At 34.5% G+C, this 15,861-nt stretch overlaps 1 protein-coding gene across 1 annotated transcript in view; it reads right to left on the bottom strand.

Annotated features, from left to right (window-relative positions):
- Positions 1–15,861, bottom strand: part of LOC149066984 (centrosomal protein of 120 kDa-like) — a 61,540-nt gene that overhangs the window by 27,578 nt on the left and 18,101 nt on the right. The window contains exons 5-10 of the mRNA XM_089253042.1: positions 13,849–14,040; positions 12,108–12,227; positions 6,995–7,078; positions 6,633–6,807; positions 5,812–6,115; positions 567–716 (exon numbers count right to left, since the gene is read on the bottom strand). Coding sequence (XP_089109168.1) covers positions 567–716; positions 5,812–6,115; positions 6,633–6,807; positions 6,995–7,078; positions 12,108–12,227; positions 13,849–14,040 — 1,025 coding nt within the window. The remainder of the gene's footprint in view (positions 1–566; positions 717–5,811; positions 6,116–6,632; positions 6,808–6,994; positions 7,079–12,107; positions 12,228–13,848; positions 14,041–15,861) is intronic.

Genomic DNA, 15,861 nt, shown 5'->3' with positions numbered 1-15,861 from the left:
TGTTTGAAAGCGTGGAACAAGAATCAGAATTTTATGGAAATAATATTTTACAATAAATCAACACAAATGTAAAAATATAGTATGATGGTAGCAATAAAATTTCCTTTTTAATAAAAATTACTATATTTACTTGAGTCAAATGTGCCCCCTTATTTCTCTGCGACAAATTGCATGAGCAATGAAATCCTTTTTTTCTTAATATGGTATAGGTACTCTCGCTAATCCAGCACATATCAGAACGGTGTGTGTGTGCCGGATTACTGGAAGTTAATTAAAAAAAGCCAATTTAGATAATATAAACTTCTGCTCACAGACATGCACAAGGACATGTTTTCCTCTTATATGCTCGAAGGAAACCAGCCTAAAAATGCTGAATTACTGGGTGGGCCAGACTAGTGCAGAGTCAGATTATCAAAAATCTACTGCATTGATAAAAATTTTAATACATACTGGGTTTGTGTTAGATTGGAATAGATAATTTTTATCATTAGTCTTAAGTTGATGAAAATAATTGTAATTTTTTCCCCTTCCAGATCAAATGCAACAAAATATGAAAGTGTTCTTACTCGCAAAATGTTGTTTTCAATAAGCCAAACGAAGTAGCAAAATTGAAAGAACAAAATCCATTTGGAATGTTGACAATAGACCCTGGTGAGATCTCAATATTTGGCTGCGTCTGTATGGCCGAAGAAGTACCAAAAAATGGGTAAGAATACCTGCAAAAGATTCACATATATCACAGCAAAAATAAAAATATTAATTAACATACAGGTACAAAAGAATTTATACATCATAGAACAGTGGAGTGCAATATTCTGATTGCACACATATCACCAATCAAATAAAATGCTGATCAGTAAGTTGATGCGACTCAACTTATATCTCATCACCAGGATGCTTTTAATTAATCCTTGAACTACTCCCATCATAGAGCCTGCTGAATCACTTTCTGATGATTTGTGATGCAGGGAAAAACTGAAAAAAAATTTTCGGCCACACTCGAAATGCTGATGACTGAATGTGATCAGTTAGCTAATACAAGCAAGCACTTTGAAGAAAAATTTATTTTTCTAAATTGACAAAAAAAGAGCAAAGCTCTTTTCCCTCTTCTATTTGGTGGCAAAAAAAAAAAAAAATAAATAAATAAAAAAAATAAAAAGTTTTAAATACTGTAAAACCTGTTTTTAGCAGAACCTGTATTAACCAGAAACCTGTCTACAAAAGAAAAAAATTGTGGTCCCGTGATTTCAATGCCAGAATACATACTAATAACCTGAATTAAACAGAACCTGTCTAACGCAGAAACGGAAAGGAAAATTGTACCAATTAAATGGGAAAATTTCACATAAAACTGTTCGATGACCAGTAAACCAAAGGGAATCATACAAAATTTTAAAGTGGTACACCAAATTTTTTACGTAACCTATGCTTGCAAATGTGAGTTCATTTCTGTACTTGATACTGTGGTTTCAATAAACCATAAGTAGTAAAGCAGTTACTTTCTGAAATTTTAACAAAATGTTCCAAACAAGCAGGCTATTTCACGGGAGAAATCAGTGTAAGGGTTAAATTTCTAAATGATATGCAAGACTTACTACAAAATTGTATGTAAGCTGTGTACATTTCACGATTGCAATTCTGAGCAGGACCGGAATTAATTAGAGAGAGGCAAAGAGCAACTGCCCTGGTGACAAAATTCGGGGGGAGGGAGTGGAAAAGTTTAGGTGGTGACAAAAACACGTAAATGTTATTTTAGAAGAAAAACAGTGTAGGTTGGAATTTTATACAGAAGCGGTCAAAATCTAAATACAGTATTTAGTAATTATAGACGATTTATTTACTTTATCTAAATTTAAATTATTTACTTTATCTAAATTTAAATTATTTGCATTATCGTCAATTAATTTATTATTTTATTTTTATTGCACACAAGATCATTACACAATTTTACACATTACATCAATTCAACCTTTATTAAGCGGAAACCTGTGTTCAATGGGAAAAATCTTGGTCTCTCGCAATTTCGTTGAAGATGGGTTTTACTGTATAAAATATTAGTATTATATGTATTAATGTTGGATTTGTGTTAAGTATTAGTATCTAATATGGTTAATATTAGTTTTTAAAATTGTTTGTAGGTAGGGAAGGGACAAATAGTGATTTGGTCGAATACCAAATATTCAGCTAATGTCTTGGCCAAATATTGAATATTTGTCAACCGAATATCAATTTTCTTAAAAGTCATAAAGATAATAAAATAAATTGCCATTTTTAAGTGAAAATAAAATTATTGGTAATTTCAAATGATTGATTGCATTCATTATTTTAATTAATTTTATTTTAATATCAATTTTTTATTTAAATAAATATTAAAAACTGGTAACCAAAAGATTTTTGTTGCCATGATACTGACAATCAAATTTAATAATGATATATTGTATTTTAATATTAATGATACCTCAGCAACGATAATGAAGATGATTTGTTACAGAATCACTTCATTAGCTGAACGTGGTTCCCCATAGGTTTCTATGGAAAATCGTTTGATTCATTCTAGCTTCTGCCAAAAATTTAAAGATAAGTTTTTGAAAACACCAAAGGCATGCTATAATGACAAAAGCTATAATAACAAAAGACAAACTGATTGTAGGCTAAAATGAATAGCTTCAAAATTGTATAAATGATAATGTACACGAAGATGAGAGATGCTGATCTTTTTATTTTTCATCATGTAACACAACCAACACCAGCTTTAGTCTACTAAAGCTCATGTTGACACAACCCAATCAAGTTCATAAGTATCCCCATCCACTTCTGATTTGGTCAGCTCATTTCTGAGTGTGGTACATGTAGATGGAAAAGATAACCTCCCAGACTGTTCAGCTTGATGAGTCTCGCACTGAAAGAATGTGTGCTCTGAAAACACATGGCCTACCTTTTATTCCTTTCAATGTATTTTCTATTTAAATAAAGGCTGAACCTTTCATTTCATATGAAATGGTTCAAAGACTTTCAGAAAAAGAAGCGTAGGTACATATGAAAAAAATATTCTGAGGAGTTAACTGAGCTCCAGTAACAGTAATTCTGATAATTGGTGTGAAAATTCAGCTCACGACAAGAATATTTTTATGTTAGTGCATGCATACATATCATCGAAAATGTTTGTTCGTCGAAGTAGGAAAATCACAAAAAAATCTTCATCAGCGCAAAAATTCGTAAGCCAAGGCATTCGTTAGCCGAGGTATCACTGTGCTTAAAGAATCAATTTTTTTTTTTCCCAATACTTGTTAAAATATTACATCTAATTAAGAAAATGTCAACCAATATTTACTCTCAAGTATTATAATGCATCATAAAATTTATGACTTATTTTTCCTCTCTAGATGTTCTTTGCACCTCTCAGTAGCTCAAAACGTTTCTTGTCTAGGTACATTTTTCAGTTAGTGAATTTGCATAATTCATGCTCACTTCCATCTTATTGCAGTAGGATTCTATTTTCAGCTTCGTGTTTTACGTCTCCTAGGAATTCACCCTGATATAACCTCTTGCACACAATAAAATATAATCAGTAAATTGTTAATTTATGCAAAACATTCCAATTAATATAATTTTTTAAAATTAGTTTGTTGTGGTAAGATTTACACAGATATTTGGATGAATACCAAAGCATTATTCAGCCGAACCGAATATTTGGCGAAAGGGCAGAATATGTGTCCATCTCTAATTGGTACCTACTTCACCGCACACCAACTCCGGTCACATATTGCCATACGGCAATTTCCAACCAGTGGAGTCGGGTGGGAAATGAAGGCTCCATCCATCGGTGGTCACCCTAGGCTCGGTAGGTAAAGAACTTGCTTCTGATGTTCTATGCCCAGATTCGAACCCATGGACCTTGATGGTAACCTTCATGTTGGAAGACGAGCATCTTTACCATTGCGCCACTCGGGCATCTAATTGGTACCTGGTGTTATTAGTATGTTGTGCTTAGATTTGATACTGTCGTGAACGAATATTGCTTAGGTATTCGGCCGAACTGAATATTTGTCCCATCTCTATTTGTAGGGCTGGATTGATGCATGTCCAGAGAATCATGCAGGCCATGGGTTAGGTCCATGTTAGATGCTTTAGAGCTATAACACAATAAAACTTTGAACTAAGTACCAAGGATGACAAATCTCCAGAAATTTACACGCCCAACATGCCGGAATCAATATTTTATGCATCACAGCGATTGCGACAATGCGATTGAAAAAAATACATGCCCAGTTAGAATTTTTTTATGCAATAACCCCCTTTCCCAGGTGGAGGATAAATATTCTCGAAATAGAGTGTAAAATATTGAATTATTTTTTATAACGTGACCCGTAACTCCTATTCTTAAACAAATGGGTAGTTTTTGCTTCCATAAGACATTTATTAATATCAGTATTTTGCACCAGCTTCCCAACATAAAGCCTCTTGATATCACAATAAAATGATTTTTTTCTCTTATTCTCCCTAAATATTGTTGTATGGAGATGTATATACCAATTAGATTATTACATATACAGGGCGCATTTCACTTTGCTGGCGAACCCTTGATCCTGGGGGAGCATACCTCTAATTAGGTAAAAGTATCCAAGTAACATGTAGAACTCATATGCGTCATTCATGTTGCGAGCGGTTATATAGTTATTAAAATAAAAATGTTCACTTTTTATGAAAAGCTCAAGAACCCAATTAGAAAGTTTTTGATAATGCCAACAAAAAAAACCTCCATGTTTTTAAGTGCAATATTTGCTGAAATATTCAGATTTGAAAAACAGAAGGAAGTTGTAAAAAAACAGCATTAAATGTGGGTAAAACAGGTTATCCACATTTAAAGCTTGTGACGGTCAAGACCGGCCATATCCGTTAATATAGGTGGCGTGCCCAAGATTCGCTCTCGCGGCAGTCGTGTTCGAGAGTAGTTCGAACGAGGAAGTTGTTGCTGCGATGTTGTCCACGCGGTGTATGTTTTGTTGTAGGCAGGATTTTTCCCCATGATGTAAATTTCTAGTCCCTTCTTGAAAATAAATTTAGTAGTTTCAACCCTACGAAGCTACAAGCTTTTTCCCAACTTTACCCAGTTTTTCGAATTCAAATATCTCAGTGAATATCACTTAGAAATGTGGAATTTTTTTGTTGGGATCAGGAGATACAGGGCAACAACTTTCTAATTGGTTTTTTTTTTTTTTTGGTTTTTGAGCACAGGGTGTCCATATAAAAAATTAATTTTATTTTAATAATTCTAAAACCCCTTGCACCATGAATGACATATCTGAGAACTGTACGTTGTTTGGAAACTTTTCTAATTGGAAGTATGCCTCTAGGATCAATGATTCGCCAGTAAAATGCCCCATGCACCCTATGTTACATATGCATCTTGTATATATAGAAGTGTCAAAAATATAAAATGGCATCTTCATCCTGAATCAGTTAGAGAATACTGCAATGATAATAATATTGCAACTATCATTCAATGCAAAGGAACTACTGTATAAACCAATACACATTTTTTTTTTTTAATTTTGCTAGTGTTTGATGTGTCTAGTTTTCTAAATGGATCTTTATAAGCAGATTTGCAATATTTTTAGCAGCTACCAAAAAAAGCAGTACTGGTTATAATAAGACTAAATGATGTTCAATGAAGTTACAAGTTATCACAATGACTAAAAATACAAAACACACAGGTTAGGCTTAATGTCTAAAAATTAAGAAGTCTCACTAAAACTTCAGGAACTACAAATGAGAAAAAAGCGATAAGCAAAACGGAATTATGCAAAGTACCTAATAAACACATTCACGGGTTGATCTAAGCGAGAGGCACGAAAATTGCAAATGTCCAAAGTAAAACAAAAATGATGCGGTACATTGCTGTTCTTTGATACTCCACAAACATTGCCACTGCCTCCACCACCAGAGTTCCTAATCAGGGAATTCTTATTTTCACCTTTGTTCCCAGACAAGCAATCTCTCCCATGGTTTTGTGCGAAGCTCCCGACACTATTCTGCACCAACGGAGTCTCAGCCCTGCTGCTTGACACTGAGCTCTGCCTTTGAGGCATAGTCCTTGCAGGATTGTTTATGGATCCTGAAATGAAAAAAAAAATTACCATGAAAGTAAATAAGGTGGTTGCACAAATTTTATTTACACAACAAGCAAAATTTAACTTGTATTGTTTATCACTGTTTTCAAAATTCAAATGATCCGTGCGAATCAAGCCTGTTTCTGCCTCCAAAAATACTGAACTTTTTTTATGATTCATCAAAATACGAAAGTGATGCACAGGAAACTAGAATTTATTGCAATCAAATGCACTCTGGAGGGAGTTCATGTTCGAGCACCTGACTACATAATAAGCTCAATGTGAATAAGGAGTAATTGTAAAAAAAAATTCAGTAAGATTTAAAAAAAAAAAAATTTACAATAAGATTTTTTTTACTTTCCTCTCCTAATCATGTATCCACCACAGAATTGTTTCCATATTTCACGATTATGCCAATAATTCTACACTTCACAACCTGTCTTTTGGTACCTATACTGTTAATTCATGAGGTTTACATATATTCAAATTACACTGTGTATTCAAGTTTTCTTCAATACATACCATTTGATTCCTTATAACCATTGGTTCCATTTCCGTTTACCTCTTTACACAGTGTGATGTCTTTACCAATGCCATTATCCGGGAATCGAGAAAGACCAGAATCACAATCCTTTTCACCTTGATCATAACCATTGGAAGTAATTTTAGAATTTTTTGAAGGCACCCTATCATCCATCTTCATATACGAGAGAAAAGGCAAGAATAAGTCGCTTTATTTGCACTGCAATATCAATTCACATTCATTGTTTTACATGTTTATAGTTTTACTGTAAATTTTTTTTCTATATAAACAGATGCAGCATGGGAAAATCAAAATGGATAATGAATCTTTTACATTCAAAATAACAAAAAAAAAAACTCACTTTTTGCAACACAACAGTTACACCAACAAAAGGTGACAGATCTTCACTCGTTCCCAGTTTTGTAGGCTTTTCTATCGGGTGAATCTTTAAAAAGGGGGAAAAGCAGAAATAAAATATATTTTTCAGGACTGCATTTATATAGTTAAATACTGTGTGTCCAAAACTTTATATAAAAACTTGAAAAATAAAAACATGGTTATGGCAATAAAAAGGCAAATTTACATCAAAAACACATACATGCCACCATTGGCTTAAAGCTTGTCAGTAGTTATGAATGTTCAGCTTTGCCATGGGGGGGGGGAGGTACTCCTCTAGGACAACATAATCATAATCACAGTGCAATAAAAAATAAGCACTCAGAAATTTATTTATTTTTTAATTTTAATTGAAAGTTCATTAAATACAGCACCACATTGATGCTGGAACCTAGAAGGCTCAAGCCTCTCGAAGCAATTTTCCGAGGGGCCACTGAGTCCCTTAATAATTCATGAATATTCAATGCAATCCCAACCTGCATACGGACATCTAGCAACCCTATACCCCCCTCCCCGTTTTCTTCGTATCAGAGCTCCTATGACCATTCTTTCAGACACAAGTTCCAAGAGCTCAACTATGCACTATGCAAATGAAGCTGGGTCGGACCTGCCATGCTAAACCTGTTTTTAGCCCACAGTCTGGGTAACACCTTCTATAGCAGAAAGCCTCTGCGTGAAGCTTTGATGACACTGAAGTCATTCATTTCACTTGTAGCTATTGGATATATAAGGCCAATGTATGCGAAATCTTTCCTTTTTTTGCAGTATATCCAATGACTATAGGTGAAATAGACAATTTCAGTGACGTCACGAGTTTCGTGCAGAGGCTTCCTACTATAGACAGTGCTGATGTCCCCAAAGCAGAATGTTTAGCACTGTTCTGCGACGAGCCCTCAGCTGACTGGAAATGTTCTGCAGTAAAAACCCCTATACATGTAATAGTGTTTTTTTTTTTTTTTGCACTTTTTCTTAAAATTCTTCCAAATTGTTCTGCAGTAGCGCTAATTGTTCTGCGACGTACGTTGCAGATTTTTGCATATTCTGCTTTGGGGGTTGATGTGGTGTGGCTTTGACGGAAAACAGGTTTTTGCGCATTTGGGCATAGAGTAGAGTGGCGAGTTTAGACAACATCTTTACAGATTGCCTTCTGCACACAGACAAAATAAATCGGCTCACTCGAACTCCCTCATATGCGTATACGAATTCATCGTTATGGTAAAGACTGATGATAAATAATAAAAATAAGTAAACCACCACAAGGAACTCAGACCCGATTTTTTTTAAAACTGATTTCCGAAGCATTCAGAGTGTCTCCTGTAGCTTTGTAGTTTATTGCGGCCGTTCTTAGAAACTATGCACCATCCGTAACAATTGACAACTCTGAAAGCAAATGTTTTGCAACTTTGACTAACAAAATCAACCATTTTGACTAAACAAAAACCATCCATTTCTAGGTGATAATTCAAAACATCACTTGAATTACTGCTATAGTGGAACCTCAAATAACATACACCAGGGCTGCAACTAGATACTTTGTCAGCCGGAACAAACACAAATTTTGGCACCCTATGTAATGTAGAAGGAGCAGTTAAGGGTAAATTCGGCACCTCCTATGGTTTAGCGCCAGGGACAGCAGAGCTGCCTGCAACCTTCCCCCTTTCCAGTTGCAGCCTTGGCTTATACTCTGTCACCTCCTGTTAACAGAAACTATTTTTAATTATGTGGATGTGCCCCCCCCCCCACAATGTATTTTAGTATTCAATAACAGAACTTTTTTGTCACTACACAAAATTTCGTCCCATGAGTGTCTGCTATTGAGAGGTTCTACTGATTTTTATTTCATATACTCATTTGATCATTTTTGTCATATCACAGTCATTTTCTGCACAAGAGGTCTAATTATACCGGGACCTACAAGTTATTGGTGGTTCCGAATGACATTCTTTTTTTATACTGACCAAGATGTTGGTTCGCTAACCCCTGTGTGTGAGACTCCCTATGGTAGCAATCTTTTTCTGTAGCCATGTTGCGTATCTGTTGTTCCCGTGTAAAGAAAGTTTCTGACAAGGATGAACAGGGTATCGAACTCATGACACCTCTAAACATCCTTTGGTACTTAAGGCGAGTATCTTACTGACCTGGGCTACTGTGCCCCCATTTCATATATTCCCTGTGGTTTATCATAATCAACAATTTTAATCATTCTTTCCAATAGGGGACATACGACCGACTACTAAGCTGCCCATGCATTTAATAAACATTTGTCTGATGAACTTCTGACGAATTGATGAATGTCAGAATGTGCCATGTATGTGTTGAGTGCCTAACGTGAATTTTGTTTCTGAGGAATGCATATCATGTGTTTTTTAGAAGTGCTGCTGTCTTCCAAATTTGTAGGCAAACAACTAGCAACCTATTTGACATTAAGACAACCATAAATACATTATGGGCATTATATGGTATTTTATAATGTGTATATATTGTTTATAATTTTTTGATTGTGTTTTTAATTGGGTTGCTGTATTTTTGAAATATATAACATCCATATTTGTTATGGGCATCTTTTTCTCAGCCACCTCGTTGGGCATTTTGTCTGTTGTGGCGTTGTATTTGTATTTATTTTGCCTGCTTGAATTTTAAATAGGCCTGATTGCTCTGCATGGAGAGGCTTTTTTAAATGAGCCTTGGAGTTGGAAAATCAGTGTGTGACAGACTGAATAAAGAATGGATAAATTCTTATGGACTACCAAGACTGATGACTCGCAACATCTCTTTAAGAGTTGTTCCTAAACTACTATTACATTATTACAAACAGACAGAACTGGCAGGCTTCTGTTGCAGTCTAACATCACATGTCTAGTGTCTAAAGGAGGTGGGTTTATATATACTGTTATCTACTTTTTAATCAAGGTAGAATCTCTCATATAAAAAAAGAAATCCAGAAGTGAATGTCATTTTAAATGCAAATTAAGAAATATATATACATTGTATGAATGAATAGTAACATACATGCCAGCTTGAGATGGCATGTTTAAAGAATGTTGACTCATTGCACGTAGAGGCATTACATGATTAGCAAGAGTGTGAGTAAATAAAAAAATTCTGTTTAAAAAGACTTCATCTTCTTCTTCAAACCGAGGACAACTCAGGTCTATCGCCATAGGCAATTTACTACCTAGTGAGTTGTGCCGGAAGTGTAAGTGTGTGTACCTAATAGTCTGAGTGTGTATCTAGTGTTGTGTATGATTTTTCAGTGCTGCCATCTATATCTCAGAAGTGAAGTGAGTGACGTGTAGTGACTGAATATTTGTACTGTTTGTAGGATTGTTGCTCTCTGTGACGAGAGTTTAAAAAGACTACATAAATGAGAACGATGTGTCTCTGAGTTGGATCATGTTCCAGACTCTGCCACATGGAGGTATGCCAATTTAAATCAGCTTGATTAAAATCATGATTTAAATCGCTTGATTTTAAAAAAATCATTGATTTAAATCAAAAAATTTAAATTTTGTTTTTTCTTATGTTACTTCAATGATATTGAGGTAAAAGTAACCTAGTATGATATGCATGTTACTGATATATGGTGAAGTTCGTGATTAAAAGAAGTATAGAAGTGAGGCGTCGCCGCCGAAATGTGCGGAAAGAAGTCACATACCCAGAGCGGTGATTGATGTACGTGCTCGAAAAGTGCCATCATGTGATTATTCGAGTTGTCACAGCTCATTTTTCGTCCTGTATAAAATAGCTTGTGTAAATAAAGTCTATCCCTTCGTGTAAGATAAAATGCATATCTGTCTTGAATTGAAACTACACGCAACCGTCACATACTCCAATAGAAGATCTTTGGGGGTAAATATAGACTTGAACTTAATCCCAAGATACAGTGCAGAAATGAAACTGCTCCATTTTTAGATTTTGTGCATGGAAAAAAATTTGCAGAAAATATAGGGAGTTGAACTAAGCACTTGGCTCAACTGCACCAAGTATTTTCAGTGCATTGCATTATGGCACAAGGGTTTCCCTGATTAAAAAACAGAGGAATTATTTTTTGTATAAAGCCTTAAATTCTATTCCCTAATTGCTGATTCAAAATAATAATAGATGTTGTACCAACATATCATTGGGCTTTTGACTTTACTTTTTGTATTAAAATTTTCAGTTTGCTTGTTTTTTTACCAAAACAAAGTAAATCTGTGAAAGAATAAAAATATGTAAACTATTAAGCAACATTATGCAAGTCGGAAACACATCCACCAATTGTGCAAGAAACAATCATGTCAATAGAATTTGTTTTATTTAGTTGATGCTGAATGGCCCTTTGGGTGTGTATCGAGTAAATCAAGATGTCTGTACCATATGTGTGATATGGAGTTGCCACCACTCTTTCACTTTCATGTGGGGGGCCTCATGAATAAACGTGCTTTTCTCTATAAAAAAAAATATCAATCCATGAAGTTAATTTGATTTTAAGTTCAATTTTTTTGTTTTCATTTTTTCTTGCAGTTCGTTCGCAGGTTATTCATTAATGCTTAATTAAATTTAAGCAATTAAGAGAAAAAAGCAGTTAGGTGATATGAAAATATGCATTCTTAATGATTAACAAGATTTGTTTTAACTAATAAGCAGTCAGTTAATTTTAATCAAAAAAATCTGATTTAAATAAAAAAAATCATGACTTTCCTGCTCCACCACAAATTCAGGCTGGAAGAGATCTCCGAAACAGGATAAATCCAGTGGCAGTGTCAGGCCTGTCTCCAGGGCAGAGAGCCAAATAGGGGGACCCACAAAAATGTACACTTATTTTACATAATAATCCTTTCAAGGGGAGCTCCAAAGAGAAAGTCTGCCCTGGGCAGTGTTCTATCATTTATATTATGTCACTAGGATTGTATAATTCTATTATGATGTAATAGAAGTGTTTATTCATTCCTATTTATGCTGAAAATCTATACTGAGCCCCACAGAAAAATCCCTGGATAATAAAAAAATGTTATCGTAATTTTTGTCAAACTAAATTATCATGAAGAAATTGAATTTTTTTTTAAACCCTGAACTGGTGTTTTCTTAAAACAACCTACCTGCACACTACCTTCAATCAATAGCGGTTTTTCATCAATATTACATCGATTCACCGTTGCCAATGGACCCAGAGGAATCTGACCAGATGCCAGTGCAACATCACCACAACACAACAGCAGCTGAAATAAAAACAATGAAATTCCATAATCAAAGCATAAAATCGATTCTCATATACAAATTTGAAGAAATAGAAAGAGCAGCACATGGATAGTATGAATTTAATTTGTTTTATATCTCACACAATCCACAAAGAAATTCATTCATCAGCATTTCATTCCCAAAGGCAAATACAGTCTGCTCATTTTTACAAACCAATATGGATATAATAATTAGTTTGTAAATGAGAGAAACGATGAAAAAAGTAAAAGAAACAAAAAATGAGTTTTCCACATCTTATTGATGATTTTTTTTTTTTTTTTAAATCACTTATTTTTATTTGCTTCATTGCAAAATACAGAACCTTGATTATCCATGTACGGATTTACCATGCTATGAGTAAATAATGTGGTTGACATTTTCTTTTAATTAGGCCGGGATTACACTATAAGTTTGATAAAATACCTCTAATAAAACTTTAAAAATCTAACCAATAAAGCTTATAGGTTACATTTGAGAAAATGCAAACGATAAGCTTATTGGATGAATTTTTCATGTTTTATAAAAAAGGACTTCTATAAAACTTTTATAATATAATGCCGGCCTTAGATGTAAAATAGTAACAAGTGCTGAAAAAAAAAGATTCTGCAAGTACAGTGATACCTCAGCTAACAAACGCCTCAGCTTACAAATTTTTCAGGTGATGAAGATTTTGTTTGTGATTTTTCTGCCTCGGCTAATGAATATGGATTAAGCTAACAAACATTTTTATTGATATGAATGCATTCACTAACATAAAATAGCTGCGTCGTGAGCTGAATGTTTGCACTAATTTGTCACTAGGGCCTGATTAACTCATGTCCACCTTGCAATATTTTTCTAGATGTACCTACACTTCTCTTTCGGAAATTCTTTGAACCATTTCATATAAAATCAAAGATTCCACCAAAATAGGAAATGCATTAAAAAAAGGAGCCTGTGTTTTCAGAACACACGTTCTTTCAGTGCAAGTCTGGGGATATTATCTTCTCCATCTGCATGTATCAGACACGGAAATGAGCTGGCCAAATCAAAAATGGGTGGGGGGATCCTTACAAACTCGATTGGGTTGCATCAACACGTGTATATATAAAAAAACTTATCTTCAAATTTTGGGCAGAAGCTGGAATGTATCAAATAATTTTCTATAGAGACCTATGGGAAATCATGTTTCAGCTAATAAAGATTTTGGCTGACAAACGTGATTCTGGAAGGAATCATCTTTGTTAGCCGAAGTATCACTGTAGTATTAAAATACAATATATCATTAAATTTAATTGTCAGTATCATGACAAATAAAAATTGTTCAGTTACCAGTTCTTTTAATATATTTAAATAATGTATTGGATAAAAATTCGATATCAATCATTTAAAATTACCAATAATTTTATTTTCAATTAAAAACACCAGTTTTATTTATAATTGTGATGAATTTTAAGAAAATTGGTATTCGGCCAAATCACTCTATTTGTCCCATTCCTATTTTGTATTAGAGGAAAAAACAAAATTATGAGAATTAATCTTCAATTCTATATACAAGACACTACATTCAAAATTTTTCAATCGTCCAAAAGAAAAAGATTAGTAAAAAGATCCATATCTTACTTCCAAAAAGGGATTTTTCTCAAAATACGAAGACAACAGGTCACAGGAGCTCGAAATTTTCACAGAAGCTCGTTCAGCTAAAAAATCTGGATTAGATAAACTGGCAAATCGCCCAGTGGTGACATCATTTTCAAAAAGAGAATAATAGAAATAATAATCTTTAGATGTTCGAAGAGTTGCCGGTGGCGTAAGCTGCAAAGAAAAAAAAAGCATCATTAACATAATACAGTAAGCCAGGGGGTTCTCAAATTATGCACCATGGCGCTCTGCCAAACTTTGTCAGCAGCGCCACAGCGGTTCGGAAAAATGTTTTTCAGAGAGATCCTTTGTTAAATTGCTTTGGAGAGCTGTGGATAAGCGTTGATCAGGAAAAGGGGCACAGCGGGTCGAAAAAGTTTTAGAACCCCCTACAGTAAGGCAATAGTTTTTAAAGTCCCCAAAAGGTTGATAAGGGGGTCTGTGAGGGTTGTGTTTTAGAACTGTGTTTTTCTCCCACTGGTTCTATCAAAATTTCTATCAATTCATATAGCCGCTACATAGTTTTAGGTTTTAAAAAATTAAATAATGTTTCTATATTAGTTTTTACTTGCCGTCAGAGGGTAATTATTTATCCCATTTCTGCCATTCAGTGAAATTGTTCAAATACTGCAGCACTGATAGTCAGGTGTAAAAAGGTTGAAGAACACTGTTTTATAACAAAGAAAATAGAATAGCAACGGAGTGAGTGACTATGATAGAGCGAATGGAGTTCTTGGTTCCCTCTGTATTCGACCAAGGGGTCCTTGGCAGAGTCGCCAGATTGGAGGTTTTCCTACCAAATTGGGCTCATTTGAAAAAATTTTGGAGGGAAATTTTTTTTTTGGCTTTGGTGGGTGGCAGTTTTTGCCAACAGTTTTGGTAGCAAATTTCTCTCTTTTTCTTTTTTCCTTTGCTTGAGAGCAAATAAATATTTTTCTTTTCATTCACTTCAGTCCTCACCTATTGAGAAACCATAAGAAACCATGCCCCCAACCCTGGAACATTTTTGAGCTTTTTTGTTTTTTCACATTATAAATATGCAGTGAAAAATCTGGCAGCGCAATATCTTAACACTAGAACCGCGGAGTGGGTCAATTTGACCCAAATCAAACTTCGTTTTCGTTTATCTCGAAAACTTAGGCGCAGATGTTGAAAAAATTTCGTGACTTTTCATGATATCATATGAATATCAATTCACGATAATTTTATTATCCTCACATTTCGTGTTTCGCAGTTATAAGCATTTATACCTAGAACCGCGGTTTGGGTCATTTTGACCCATCGTACTATTCTATAGGAAAAAAGGGGTGTAGAATTTTCTTGGAAGTGGTTAGCCTTTCTAAAAAGTATTTCTAAATGAAGATAGTGAAGAATAAAGGTCTTTCAAGGTCAAAGCCAATTCATTGTCAGAGCAGATTTTTTTTTCAATGGAGGAATGGCACACACACACAAGTAGAGCTAAATATTTTTTTCCTTTGTAAACTTGAATACCTGGAATTCTGACGGGACTCAATAAATATTTTGGGAGTGTAAAAGTTTAACTCTAGAAAAAACGTGTAGTTGAAATTTCTGTAGGCAAACGCTGTCACAGAAAAATAATAAAATTCTGGCTTGCACCAAATACGTTTTGCATGGATGTCCAAACCTTGGGAAGTATCAGCGTCCAACGAATCTCTTTCTTTCAGAGCACATAGTGATGCAACTGATCAAGCCATTTGAGAACAAGGGCAGAAATGCCTCAACCGACACTTGTTTTCACTACACTGAAGCTGCCTGAAATGCTAAAAGCCAAAAAATACGAGCTTAGTAGAGACGGTGAGACGAAATCGAAGAGCAATATTATCTGACGCAATAAAGCTAGTGAAACAACAGTTGTATGGAACAATGATGCCACAATGACAATTTATCAAGGAAAGAACGAGATATAAGTTTTTCATTACTCAGCACGCTTCATCTGGCAGTCGATACTGGAAGTAGTTAGCCCCAAAAAGCTTC

The sequence above is a fragment of the Pholcus phalangioides genome, unplaced genomic scaffold, assembly GCF_987345545.1.
Source record: "Pholcus phalangioides strain wild (caught in Gottingen) unplaced genomic scaffold, Ppha-v1.0 ptg000031l_1, whole genome shotgun sequence".
NCBI lineage: Eukaryota > Metazoa > Arthropoda > Arachnida > Araneae > Pholcidae > Pholcus > Pholcus phalangioides.
This window is presented reverse-complemented; position numbering and strand designations above follow the sequence as displayed.